Raw genomic sequence first — 14,140 nt, forward strand, 5'->3', positions numbered from 1 at the left:
GTTTTGTGCAACATAGAGAAAAACCAAACACTCTCCTTTCCCAACCAACCAGGGGACCAATGCGACTTTTTCTATGTTGAAAAGGATGGTTGTGTTAAGCCCACCAAACCCCAATTTCTGGAGCCCCTTTGGTTCTGAATTCAGCATGGAAGCTGGTTGAAGAGAGAGACACGTGAAAGGATCTTTGTTTCACAAGTTCGATGTTTTGTGTAAGAGATACACAAACATGCGTTCCTACCTATAGAAGTCCAAATAAGTGTAGAGAAGGTGATCCAGCCCATGATCTAAACAGTAGAGGATGAAACGGCCATGGAAATCCCTGCCATCCAGAGCAGTGTATCGTGGGACTGGGTGCGGATTCTGCATCACTCCTCCCACAAGGGTCAGCCTTTGCAGGAGGCATTCAAAACTGTCCAGTTCTGTCGGCACAAAAGTCCCATTTCTAAGCAAGACAAAACAGAGCGAGAGTTGCATGCAAAGTAAGTGATGGGGTGCCAAATAAGACTAATAATCTGCATGAAAAGGGCACAAACCTGGCCAGGTTATCCAAGATTTCATTTTGCATGTAGGGACTGCACAACGTGCTCTGATTTATGGTCTCGATAGTCAGCTGGGGCCATTTCGTGCTCCTCTCTTGCTGCTGAGACTCCGCCATCCATGAGCTAATATTTGCCCAGTCCTGCCAAGATGACAGATACATCCACAGCACCTCCGGATTACAGGACTTGAGTTCTGCGTTTTCAAACATCCAAGACATGTCGTCAGTGTGAACGCTTGTACTCGGCCTACCAGAAAATACCTATGTAGAATGACACTCCTTGCCACCAGAGCCAAATAAAATATTCCTAACTTGGAATCAAATATGAATACAGTAGAGTCTCAGTTATCCGAAATAAACTGGAGGGCAGAATGTCGAATCAGCGAAACTGTTGGATAATAGGGAGGGTTGCAGAAAAAGGCTCCTCCTCTTCCTCAGCAGGCTAGCCATCGAGGAAGAGGAAGAGAAGGAGGAAGAGGACAAGCGGCGGGGGCAGTGCAGTCCCCAAAGCGAGGTTTGCAGGCTGCTCCCGCCGCTGTTCCTGGTGATTTGTTTATTTATTTATTTACAGTATTTATATTCCGCCCTTTTTTCTCACCCCGAAGGGGACTCAGGGCGGATCACATTATACACACATAGGGAAACATTCAATGCCCATAAACACATCAAACAGAGACAGACAGAGACAGACGCAGAGGCAATTTAACCTTCTCCTGAGGGGATGTTCGATTCTGGCCACAGGGGGGAGCAGCTGCTTCATCATCCACTCTGACGGCACTTCCTCATTCCAAGTTGTAAATTAGTTAAACTTGCCTCCCCACTTTTATAAGTGGTACCTTATTTCCTACTTAATAGATGCAACTATCTTTCGGGTTGCTAGGTGAGCAAGAAGCAGGGGCTATTTTTTTTTTTAATTGACGGGTGCTCACCCCGCCATGGGCTGGCCTCGAACTCATGACCTCATGGTCAGAGTGATTTATTGCAGCAGGCTGCTCAACAACCTGCGCCACAGACTCTTCCTCGGCAGGCTGGCCATCGAGAAAGGGAAGAGGAGGAGGAGGAGGAGGAGGAGGAGGAGGAGGAGGAGGAAGAGGACAAGTGGCAGGGGAAGTGCAGCCCCCAAGCGAGGTTTGCAGACTACCCCTGCCGCTGTTCCTGGTGACCCTCCCCCTCCTCTTCCTTGGCAGGCTGGCCATCGAGGAAGAGGAGGAAGCTTCTGTTGCCGCTGCTCCTTTGCTGCCCGTCAGCCCTCGCTCACTCGCTGCTCACTCACCAGGCCGGGTCTCTGCAGCAACAGCAGAACCAGGACCCAGCCCGGTGAGTGAGCGAGCAAGAGCAAGCAAAGGTGGGCCGCAAAGGCTCTCCCTCCCTCCCTTCCTCACTCACTCACTCACCAGGCCGGGTCCCGGCAGCAACGGTAGCAGTGGCAGCAGAACCAGGATCTGGCATGGTGAGTGAGCAAGGGAGCAAGGGAAAACGGCAAAGCTGGCCGCTGCCGCCACCTCTGCTGCTGAAAGGAGCAGGGTAGGGAGTCAGGGTCCGGATGAGGCAGGAAGGGGAGGACAGGCTCCTGCTTCTGCCACCGCTGCTGCCTTTGCCACCCGCCCTCCCTCGCTCACGCAGAACCAGGACCCGGATGGCCTGGGAGGGCGAGCGAGAGAGGGAGAGTGGCCCGGGCGTCGGATAATACGGTGTGTCGGATGAGCGGAAGTCGGATAAGCGGGACTCTAATGTACTATACAAGGAAAAGAGTAAAGGTTCCCTCAACGTCATCTTTAGACCAGAGTATGGAAATGCTTCCTACCTTCAAGAGATCTCTTGGGGAGAAGAATCATCTCTTGCGCAACCTGATCCCACCATTGGGCCCAGTTGAGCATCAGCTTATGTTCCCCTTTGCGCGCACTGTCTTCATTGCAAGTCAAAAGGGTGTCTAAAGCATTGGTGTGGATAGAAAGGTCTTGATCTCTCCTCCAATGCCTAGAAAAGAAAACAGAACAGCTTTGCAAATGATTTGTTTCTCGGGGGGAGGAGAGGCCTTTCAAGAAGAGAAGAAGATAAAGAAAGAGGGTCATGAGGTTTTTATGGAGGAAGCGAGAGAGAGAGAGAAGGAAATAGGCACCTGTGCTGTTGCCCTCACCCTCGCCAGGGCTTTCTCGCCCTTGCAGAGGAACCTTCAACCCCACAGAAGCCGCAGCAAGAGACAACCAGGGCCCCCACTTCTTCAAAGATAAGCTAAAATCCAGAAATCCATGCAGAAGTCATGACTTTGGATAAATATACCTTACCTGGACTGGGCTGGACTCTCTCTATTTTCCTGAACAGTTCCAGAATAAACACCTTCCACCTGATGCACAAAGTCTATCATTTCCTTCTCGGCATCAGAGAAGACCTTTTTCTCTTGAAGCCTCTCCACCTTAGGAGTCAGATCAAAACGGGATGCATTTTAAAAGCCGTAAGGTAAAGGTAAAGGTTTCCCCTGACGTTAAGTCCAGTCATGTCTAAGCCGAAGAGCCGGCGTTGTCCGTAGACACCTCCAAGGTCATGTGGCTGGCATGACTGCATGGAGCGCAGTTACCTTCCCACCAGAGCGCTACCTATTGATCTACTCACATTTGCATGTTTTCGAACTGCTAGGTTGGCAGGAGCTGGAGCTAACAGTAGGCGCTCAAGCCGCTCCTGGAATTTGAACCTGGGACCTTTCGGTCGGCAAGTTCAGCAGCTCAGCGTTTTAACACACTTCGCCACCAGGACTCCATTTAAAAGCCATAGGATAACACAAACTTTCCAAGGAGGGGTGTTATGAAATCCCAGATATGGCCAGGATAAACTAGAGCATGGAGATCTCATCCTCGCTTATTGTAACAGACACTGATATCTCCATTCAGGATTTCTGCTTTAGATACTAAAGAGAAAGCTCAGCCCTCACTGAGGCTTTGGTGAAAGCTAACAGAGTGAAACACACTAGCATCTGGCTAGACCCAAAAATTATATGTACAGACAGGAAACACACCAAGGTTTTTCCTGTACTCACCAAGTAGTCTCGGACATGCTGATCGGTCACGTAGAAGCAAATTTTGTGCAGTTGCTCCGCCACATTGAAGCCCTTACAAAGGTAAAAAGAAATTATGATGTGTCAGAGCATGTTTTTTATATAATGGTGTGTTTTGATCTATGTATTTTTTCTACTTTATATATTATTATTATTTAACATATATATTTTAGACAACATCGAGCAACAATCAGACTGTACAGAAACAGAGAGAGTAGTAAGTGTACATGTTTGCACAATTAACAGAAGATGAAAGGTTAAAGTTGAATACATTGAAACACTAAATGCTACACCTATAACACTAAGTTACTGTATATACTCGAGTATAAGCCTAGTTTTTCAGCCCTCTTTTTAAGACTGAAAAAGCCCCCCTCAGCTTATACTCAGGTGAGGGTCCTGGTTGGCTTATATTTGGGTCAGCTTATACTCGAGAATATATAGTACATTTATTATTTTTCTCTATTATTATTGGTATTATTACATTTATTATTTTTCTCTATTATTGTTGCTACTATTACATTTATTTTACTCTATTTTTATTATTATTATTATTATTAATACATTTATTTCACTCTGATTTATTATTATTATTGCATTTATTATTTTGCTCTATTTATTATTACTTGTATCATTTTCCTGTATTTATTATTATTATTATTATTATTATTATTATTATTACATGTATTATTTTACTCTATTATTATTAAAAGGATACATAAGCACATTTACATGGCCGAACAGGACAACGATACATGAAATTACAAAGTGGCTCAAGGGGCATTATGAATTTCTAAACTCGCCAGTAACTGCTTGTTTGCCTTGTGAGGACCAACCCACCCCTCGCTTTGCATGGACACAAACAGAGCAAAACACCCACTTCCAATGCAAACGTGCCCTACTCACCATGTTTCTTAAGAGCCTGGAGGCTTCCTTTATGTCGTTTTTCAGCAGGCTTTTATAAACCAGATCAAGCCCAATTCGGGTCAACTCCTTGAGCTGCTGGGCAGGGTTGCGAGTCAGACGGAAAAAAGTCTGAGCCTCTGGTAACTTGTTGTTCAGGATGGCTTCGGCAACAATGCTCTGGAAAAAAACAAAGAACATTTGCATTTTGAGAAAAATATTCTAAGAATCAAATACCTCTTCCACCTGAACATTAGGAAGAACTTCCTGACAGTACGAGCTGTTCAATAGTGGAACTCTCTGCCTTGGAGTGTGGTGGAAACTCCTTCCTTGGAAACTTTTAAACAGAGGCTAGATGGCCATCTACCAGGGATACTTTGATTGTGCTTTTCCTGCATAGCAGGGTGTTGTACTAGATGGCCCGTGTAGTCTCTTCCAACTTTATGATTCTATGATTCTTGAGGTTCAAAAAAAGGGTTAGATGGGGAATAGCATTTAGAGACCTGGCATGAGGAGCTGGACTGCTTTGGGGCAATTACATCTCAGGACTTGAAACGAAAGCTCCGGTGGTTATTATTATTATTATTATTATTATTATTATTATTATTATTATTATTTACAGTATTTATATTCCGCCCTTCTTTCTCACCCCGAAGGGGACTCAGGGCGGATCACATTACACATATAGGCAAACATTCAATGCCTTTTAACATAGAACAAAGACAAGACAAACACGGGGATCCGAGCTGGCCTCGAATTCATGACCTCTTGGTCAGAGTGATTTGTTGCACTGGCTGCAGCTGGTTGCTCAACAGCCTGCACCACAGCCCAGTTACCTCTGTATCCAATGCTTCCCACGCATGGCTTTGCTCTATTGGGGGCACATCCTCTTCCGGGTCACAAAGCAGGGTCACAGCACTGGTTGTCTTGGGAGGGAACTTCATCATGAACGTCCTGAGTCTGGTGATGTAGCTGGTTAACATATCAACACATCTGTCCAGATTGTCATCCAATTCTGGGAAGAGCAAGAGGCACATCTGGATGAAATGATGCATCATGATGTCAAGAATATATTTTGAACCTTAAAAATGTTTTTCAATCTGTTTTCAGTGGGACAGATTGCATTAGGCACTTTCAGAGAGAGAAGTAGTCTCACAGACCCAGTACTGGTTTCATAATACAGTAGAGTCTTGTTTATCCAACATAAACCGGCCGGCAGAACGTTGGCTAAGCGAAAATGTTGGATAATAAGGAGGGATTAAGGAAAAGCCTATTAAACATCAAATTAGGTTATGATTTTACAAATTAAGCACCGAAACATCATGTCATACAACAAATTTGACAGAAAAAGTAGATCAATACGCAGTAATGCTATGTAGTAATTACTGTATTTACAAATTTAGCACCAAAATATCACGATGTATTGAAAACATTGACTACAAAAATGCGTTGGATAATCCAGAATGTTGGATAAGTGAGACTCTACTGTATTACTAATAATATTATGGTATAGTGGTATAATACAATATAGTAATATCTAATGCTAATATTGTGCAATGCTAATAATATAATATATTGTATGTACATATAATATTGATACTAACATTATAATGTCATACAATACGAATAATAATGCAACATAATAATATTAATTATACATTATATATTAAATGTAATATTACTAACAGTATTACAGTACAGTAGTATAATACAATATAGTAACATATAATGCTAATATTGTGCTATGCCATTAATATAATATATTGTGTGTACATATAATATTGATACTAATATTATAATGTCATACAATACTAATAATAATAATGCAACATAATAATATTAATTATACATTATATATTAAATGTAATATTACTAACAATATTACAGTATAGTGGTATAATACAATATAGTAATATATCATGCTAATATTATGCTATGCCATTAATATAATATATTGTATATACATACAACTTGTAAGCCACTCTTGAGTCCCCTTCGGGGCAAGAGAGGGCAGGGTATAAATGTAGTAAATAAACAAATAAATAATTGTTGTTGGGAGGAGTTGTTTTGCACTACAAATAAGACATGTGCAGTGTGCATAAGAATTTGTTCGTATTTTTTTTCAAAATGATAATTCGGCCCCTCAACCATCTCAGGGACTATGAACTGGCCCTCTACTTTAAACGTTTGAGGACCCCTGCCTTAGGTAGTACCTATTTATCTACTAATAGCTGCTTTCGATCTGCTAGGTGAGCAGTGAGTTGGGCTGAAGGTCGGACGCTCAGCCCAACCCTGGCTTTGAACTGTTGCATGTAAATATTGCACATGCTGGTGAAAGGAAATGAATCAAGGAAAGGGAACATTTCATAGTGAGTGCAGACTGAAGGGCTGAGTCAAACACTATAGCTATTCACATACAAACAGATCTACCTTCTCGGTGCACAAAAATCTCACAAAGCTGTTTGTTGAGGAAAGACAGGGTGAGATTGAGCAGCTGCTCAGAGAAATGCTTGCTCTGCGCTTCTAAATCACTTTCTTGGATTGCCACGCACAACAGGTCCAAAGCCGGCCTCAACTCTTTCATGCCTGCAACAGAAGGGGCAAAAACATTAAAACAGAGAAATTACCTTTTCAAAGGTATTTTCCGAGTCTTGATCATGTCGTCCTATCTAGAAATGCCCACATAATGTGTTCTGTAAACACAGGGCACAACCCACGTCCAGCAGCCACCAAACAGAGCTCCTGTTCTTTTCAATGTGGCTTTGTGCTGAATTAATTCCATTAAAATGGTCCTGTTATAAATACATTTATTAAAAGGTCTTGTAACTACAGTAGTCTCTCACTTATCCAACATAAACGGGCCGGCAGAACGTTGGATAAGTGAATATGTTGGATAATAAAGAAGGAAAAGCCTATTAAACATCAAATTAGGTTATGATTTTACAAATTAAGCACCAAAACATCATGTTATACAACAAATTTGACAGAAAAAGTAGTTCAATACGCAATAATGTTATGTTGTAATTACTGTATTTACGAATTTAGCACCAAAATATCATGATATATTGAAAACATTGACTACAAAAATGCATTGGATAATCCAGAACATTGGATAAACGAGTGTTGGATAAGTGAGACTCTACTGTATATACTTTTGCATTTTTTGACTCGACCGCCCCCATTCTATCCATTAGTGGTGGTGTTTGTTTTATAATTTTACCATTTTATTTTTATATTATTGTGCTATATTGTATTACTGTGTTTTAATCTGTTTTATTTTATTTGATCTGTTTTGTTGATAGTGTTTGTTTATGTTTTAACTCTGTTCATGTTTTGTTTTTGGGCTTGGCCCCATGTTAGCCGCCCCGAGTCCCTTCGGGGAGATGGAGGCAGGATAGAAAAATAAAGTTATTATTATTATTATTATTATTATTATTATTATTATTATTATTATTATTATCATCTCAACCTTGCCACAGCACAATCACATTCCCAGTGTCTTACGCCCACAGTTTCACTGACTTTTCAAGTACATTTCCGACCCAACGCTTGCTGGCTGGTCTTGCGCTGAGCAAGATGGGGGAGGGCTGAAAAGGTTCTCCTTGTTCTTTAGAAAGAAGTTCACGGTGTCCAGCTGACGGTTCTCCAAACCTGCCTAAACAAAGACAGGATGCCTATCAAACAACAAAGACTCACCCAGAAGCTCTCCCTTTTCTGCTTCATATTGTGGCTGAAGCAGAGACAGAACTGCCACAGGAGGGGTTAAGTCAGTTTCAGGAGATTCTTTTTTTAAAAAGAGAGAGACTCCGGTGATTGAAAGAAGCAGTCCCACAAAAGCCAGAAAGCAGCAGAATCTGAAGGCCCAGGTTATTCAATTTACCTCCAAGGTGTGTATAGGAATGGAGCACCTTCCCCATCCATTGAGACGGCAAAGGGAATCCACGGTGCCTGCACTTCCATGGATTATCAGTCGGTTCAGAAATTCCTCTTGAGTCAAGCCAAACAGAAACAAGGAGAGACCAGGCTCTAAGGAGTCAGAGAGAATGAGAGAGAGATGCATGCTCTTCACATCTCTGCCACAATGTTTTTTGGGGGTTTTTTGCAATATATTTTATTGTGAAGTTTATAAGCAACTTCAACATTTCTTATTACAGTAAATATTTTCTTTTCTCAATATAATATATGACATCTTGACACCAAACTACCAGGGTAATTGGGGGGGGGGGGGGGGAGTGGGTATCAGGAAGATGGGAAATAGGGAGGGAATATGTGACCTTAAAACACAGAGTGACTAACAATCTTAAATAGGAAAAGAAAATATGTATATAGATATACACACACACACACAGTAGAGTCTCACTTATCCAACGTAAACGGGCCAGCAGAATGTTGGATAAGCGACTATGTTGGATAATGAGGGATTAAGGAAAAGCCTATTACACATCAAATTAGGTTATGATTTTACAAATTAAGCACCAAAACATCACGTTTAACAACAAATTTGACAGAAAAAGTAGTTCAATAGGCAGTAATGCTATCTAGTAATTACTGTATTTATGAATTTAGCACCAAAATATCACGATGTATTGAAAACATTGACTACAAAAATGCGTTGGATAAGCGAGTGTTGGATAAGTGAGATTCTACTGTATATATATAAACCGACAGCATCAACACCAAACACACGTACATGTACACACACACACACACACAAACCAGCAACAACAACTCATGATTAACATGTATACAGTTGCTATAATGTCCTTATTACTTCCAGAGCTCTGGATATGGTCCTATTATTATTATTATTATTATTATTATTATTATTATTATTATTATTTTCCCCTTCATTTCTTTTAGCTTTGTAGTTACACATATTTAACTACCTTTACTTTATATTATTTTCCCAGGAAATTTCCTTAGCCCAACTTTATATAGAAATTAATTTTCTCTTTTTCTAAGTATTCTTTCATCGGTTTCCAATCCGTTTTAATGTTTGATGCTCTATCCTGCGCTAGTTTTTGTGTTAGTAAGTCCATATTCATCACGTCCATTACTTTATTGAGCCATTTCTCCATACTGGGTATTTCTTCTGATTCCCATAGTTGTGCCACAATGCTTTGTGAAACTGAAGAAAACATCCTCGAATCACTTTCATGCCATCACTTACAAAGACCTGAAACATTCCCAGGCTGCAGCCATAGGTTATCAGTGACAGGAAAGATGCTCACCTGAAAGGATGAGGCACAACTGCTCCTCTCTGCCACATTCCACAAAACAGGCATTTTTCCCCACATGAGAACGCACCATCTCCCGAGTCTCCAAATCCCACAGCACAACAGTCAGTCCTTCGCTCTCGCTCAAGATTGTGAACAATGCGCTGAAGCCTGTCACCGATTTGCACTCCAGTTCCAACCCATCTTCTGGGTCTCCTGAATATATGTTTTTCCACTGTCTATCTACTTGGTTTCTGGTTGTCATTCCCTTCCCCCTTGAATCTGAAAGGATGTAAGCAGCATCTTGAAGAAGGGATGTCTCAGAAAGTTCACAAGTTGCACAGTCAGGCTGCTCTGGGTGCAGAAAGGACTGGTACCAAAGCAAGGAACTCTCCGGGAGCAAATAGGGAGAATAGCATTGTTCCGTTGTGTCGCGCAAAGACAACAAATGCGCCTTCCAGGACCTGGGAAAAGAAGGGAGAATTGTGCCAATGTAAACTCATTCAGGTGACTCTACTTGATGCAGTTGCATTAATACAAAGATACACGAACCAAAAATCAATAATATTATTGTCAGCTCACCACAGCCGCTCCTGAATGAACACACGAGACTCTCTGTGGTATCACCAGGAACTTTTACTGTAGGAAACATGAACATCAGAAAAGCCAAGAATGGGAGGCTCCGGCCAACCCTTCTTTATATACCCTCCCCCTCATTTGAACAGTCTCTTCCCGCTCAGTAAAACCCCGCGCAAATTCCCCGCCAAGTCCATCAGCCGTTTCTCCTCCGAGTCCTGGGACGCAGGTGTCTTATCAATGTCAGTGACCCTGAAACTCAGAGCCACATCCAGGCTCTAGTAGCAGGGTTCTGACATGGCGTCCTCCTCCCCTTCGTCCTGGAAGGAAAAGATTAAACACAACTATTGTTCTCCGCTGTCTAGAGTTCCTTTATACTTTTTTAACAGGCTGCAATGGAATACCGGGTGTACCTTTCCTAGGTCCTTTGGTAGCCTCAGCTCATAGGTCACTTCGTTTATTCTTTTTGCTACCCTGAATGGCCCTATATAGCGTGGAGCCAATTTCTTGGATGGGAACCCCAATTTCAGGTTTTTTGTGCTCAGCCAAACCAGATCTCCTTCGCCCAATTTGTCCCCCTCTCGGCGCCTACGATCCGCAAAGAGCTTGTACTTCTTTTGTGTTTCCCGCAATGCCTCTACCACGGTTTGCCACCCTTGCTTGATTTTGGCCGGCCATTCCTCGTCGGTCTGGCCCTCCCCTTCCTTCCACTCGGGTAGCCTGGGGAAAGGTGCCACCTCCTGTCCGTATACTATTTCGAATGGGGCACGACCTGTGGCCGAATGTACGGCCCCGTTAAAAGCCATCTCAGCAAACGGAAGAAGGTCCGCCCAATCATCCTGTCTATAATTGGTGTACATCCTTAAGAATTGGCACATTGTCTGTTGGGTACGTTCGACCCCCCCGTTGGTCGCGGGATGAAAGGCCGAGCTCAGGTTCCTTTCTGCTCCTAACAGCTGTAAGAATTTTCCCCAAAATTTTGCAGTAAATTGGACTCCCCGGTCACTAATTATCTTGTCGGGACACCCATGTAGGCGATATACATGCTTCACATACAAATCAGCAAGTTTTTCAGCTGAAGGGAGTTTTGGCAGAGCCACAAAGTGTGCCTGTTTTGAGAATAGGTCCAATATTGTCCAAATGTATCTGTGGCCTTTGCTGGGGGGTAGTTCGCCTACAAAATCCATGGCTACGCATTCCCATGGCCTCATGGGCTCCACCACCTTCTGCAATAGCCCCTGGGGCTTCCCCGGTGGTGTTTTTCCCTCTGCACATAATTCACACTGCGTGACGTATCCCCTGGCGTCTTTCCTCATTCCGGGCCACCAGCATTGTTTGGCCAACAGTTTAATAGTCCTGGTGGGGCCTAGATGACCCGCACCCTTGTTATCATGGTACTTCCTTAACATTTCTCGTCTTACACTTTACATCTTCGGCACTGTACTTAGCTAATGATCCCGATGCTGTGGATCCGTCCAACTGCGAAAAAGCTATTGGGGATTCTAGGTTCGTTCTTTCGCATCCCAATCCCTCGGCTAATTCAGGGGAGATGATGTTCCTGGAACATCCACAATCCACAAATGCTTTGCAGGTTGCTTGTTTGCTGCCACTTTCCAGCTGAATGGGGACCACTATCATGGCTTTGTCCTGACTTACCAACCCCCCCGAGTGGTGCCTCATCGGTGGTTCTTCCTCGGCGCGTTTCCCTGCCACGGCTCTTGGTTTGGGCGGGCCTCCGCCTTCCCCTTTTCTCTGCCAGCACTCGGCAGCCCTGTGGCCCAAACGGCCGCACACGAAGCAGCCCCTCCTGCTGGTGCTCACGTTCCCTGTCGGCTCCGTTCTCCTCCCGGCTGGGGTTGATCCCTCCTTCCGGCTCCCCTCTTTCATCTGCGGCCGCTGCTGTAGCCCTCCTCGGTGCCTCCTCGCCTGGGCCAGCGATGTCTCGATGCGCCCCGCCAGCTGAATCCATCCGCGCAGTGTGTCAGGCTCATCACGATGCACCGCCCAGGAGAGGATCTCCCGTCTGAGCCCCTCTTTGAAGAGTTCTATCTTTGTCACTGCAGACCATTCCGGCACCTTTTCAGCGAGGCATTGGAACTCCTCCGCATACTCAGATACCGACCTCTGCCCCTGGGAGACGGTCTTCAACTCCTCCCTCGCCCGGATCTGCTCCAGTGGATCTCGGAAACGGGTCTCCAGGGCCCCCATAAAGCGTCGGAGTGACCCCAGACATGGGTCGCGCCGCGCGTGTAGTTGAACGTACCAGCTGGCCGCTCCCCTCTTCAACACTGCACCAATGGCCCGTACCCGGCTGGATTCCGTTCTAAAAGTGTGGGCATTGTCCTCCATATAGCCCCTCACCGTGGTCAGGAAAAAATCCAGTTCAGAGGACTCTCCCCCAAACTCGATCCTTAGTTCCTCTCGTCTCGGTAGGGGTCCCTGTGGTGGCAATCCCCAATTCTCCGCCCGTCGCAAGCCCCCTTGCGGGCCAGTGGGCCCCGCTGCTGCTTCCCTTTGTCCTGTGCCACGCCCGGCATTCGCCAGGGGCACCAGGGTCTCAGTTGGGAGCGTAGCCGGGATTCTCGGAGGCTTTTCCCCTTCGTCGTCACTCTCCTCCACCCGCGTCAGGCTCGTTTGGATCTTGGGCCGGGCACCGGGCTCCTTTCGCATTTCCCTTCCCTTCGGTGCTGGGAGGTCTGCAAAGCCCTGGCTGCTTCCCATGCTCACGTCCCACATTGAGCTAGCCCGGAGTTCCCTTCCTCGCTCCGGCTCCGCCAAAACCGCCAGGCGCTCCATCGCCCTCGACATCACTGCCAGGGTGGTCTCCATCGCCGACATCCTCTCCTCCAGAAACACCATCTTTTGCGGGCCTGGGGAAGGTGAACCTTCCTCTCCTCCGGTGCTATCTCCCCGCACCACTCCGCGCCTCTGGGTTACCCCATTTGGCTGGGCATAAGCGGTGGATGACGCCAGGGCCGCCAGCTGGTGGAACTCAGCGTCCGTCTCGGGAGTGGCCCTTTCCGACCTTCCTCCTCCGGCGCCCAAGAGCTCTTCATCCTCCACTTGCATGTTACACCTCACCGCTACAGCGGGATGGTGTCCGTATTCTTGGCTTAGTGTCAGCTCACCACAGCCGCTCCTGAATGAACACACGAGACTCTCTGTGGTATCACCAGGAACTTTTACTGTAGGAAACATGAACATCAGAAAAGCCAAGAATGGGAGGCTCCGGCCAACCCTTCTTTATATACCCTCCCCCTCATTTGAACAGTCTCTTCCCGCTCAGTAAAACCCCGCGCAAATTCCCCGCCAAGTCCATCAGCCGTTTCTCCTCCGAGTCCTGGGACGCAGGTGTCTTATCAATGTCAGTGACCCTGAAACTCAGAGCCACATCCAGGCTCTAGTAGCAGGGTTCTGACAATTATACAGTAAGTCTCACTGAAAGTGTCCGGATACAACAGTAATGTAGCCAGTTTCACAGAAGCTGGAACAGCCCATAAATTTCATAGTTAACTTGAAACTGTTTTAAAGTAAACAAAACCTCTGAGGGCTTGGAACTATAAAGAAAGGCAAAGAGCCCACAAGCTATACACAGATACATTTAAATTAGTTAAAGGTAAAGGTTTCCCCTGACGTTAAGTCCAGTCATGTCCAACTCTAGGGGTTGGTGCTTATTTCCATTTCTAAGCCAAAGAGCCGGCGTTGTCCATAGACACCTCCAAGGTCATGTGGCCGGCATGACTGCATGGAGCGCTGTTACCTTCCTGCCAGAGCGGTACCTATTGATCTACTCACATTGGCATGTTTTCGAACTGCTAGGGTGGCAGAAGCTGGGGCTAACAGCGGGCGCTCATTCCGCTT

At 45.1% G+C, this 14,140-nt stretch overlaps 2 protein-coding genes across 2 annotated transcripts in view; both read right to left on the reverse strand.

Annotated features, from left to right (window-relative positions):
* Nucleotides 1–14,140, reverse strand: part of spg11 (SPG11 vesicle trafficking associated, spatacsin) — a 57,509-nt gene that overhangs the window by 37,946 nt on the left and 5,423 nt on the right. Inside the window, exons 6-16 of the mRNA XM_062963181.1 lie at nucleotides 9,719–10,167; nucleotides 8,368–8,513; nucleotides 8,010–8,142; nucleotides 6,918–7,073; nucleotides 5,324–5,502; nucleotides 4,491–4,667; nucleotides 3,570–3,641; nucleotides 2,824–2,951; nucleotides 2,343–2,515; nucleotides 534–732; nucleotides 239–442 (exon numbers count right to left, since the gene is read on the reverse strand). Of these exons, the coding sequence (XP_062819251.1) occupies nucleotides 239–442; nucleotides 534–732; nucleotides 2,343–2,515; nucleotides 2,824–2,951; nucleotides 3,570–3,641; nucleotides 4,491–4,667; nucleotides 5,324–5,502; nucleotides 6,918–7,073; nucleotides 8,010–8,142; nucleotides 8,368–8,513; nucleotides 9,719–10,167 (2,016 nt within the window). The remainder of the gene's footprint in view (nucleotides 1–238; nucleotides 443–533; nucleotides 733–2,342; nucleotides 2,516–2,823; nucleotides 2,952–3,569; nucleotides 3,642–4,490; nucleotides 4,668–5,323; nucleotides 5,503–6,917; nucleotides 7,074–8,009; nucleotides 8,143–8,367; nucleotides 8,514–9,718; nucleotides 10,168–14,140) is intronic.
* On the reverse strand, nucleotides 10,320–13,703 carry LOC134293938 (uncharacterized). Its single transcript, XM_062963162.1, has 2 exons — nucleotides 11,936–13,703; nucleotides 10,320–10,599 (listed from the first exon to the last, which is right to left on the reverse strand). The coding sequence occupies exons 1-2, from the start codon at nucleotides 13,481–13,483 to the stop codon at nucleotides 10,558–10,560; spliced, it is 1,590 nt and encodes a 529-aa protein (XP_062819232.1). The 5' UTR covers nucleotides 13,484–13,703; the 3' UTR covers nucleotides 10,320–10,557.

Source organism: Anolis carolinensis, unplaced genomic scaffold, assembly GCF_035594765.1.
Source record: "Anolis carolinensis isolate JA03-04 unplaced genomic scaffold, rAnoCar3.1.pri scaffold_11, whole genome shotgun sequence".
NCBI classification, from domain to species: domain Eukaryota; kingdom Metazoa; phylum Chordata; class Lepidosauria; order Squamata; family Dactyloidae; genus Anolis; species Anolis carolinensis.

Coding starts and splice junctions, on each gene's coding strand:
- LOC134293938 (XM_062963162.1), bottom strand. CDS start 13,483: ATGTTCATGTTTCCTACAGTAAAAGTTCCTGGTGATACCACAGAGAGT. Junction 10,600..11,935: donor GGCACCACTCGGGGGGGTTG/GTAAGTCAGGAC, acceptor TTTTCCTTCCAG/GACGAAGGGGAGGAGGACGC.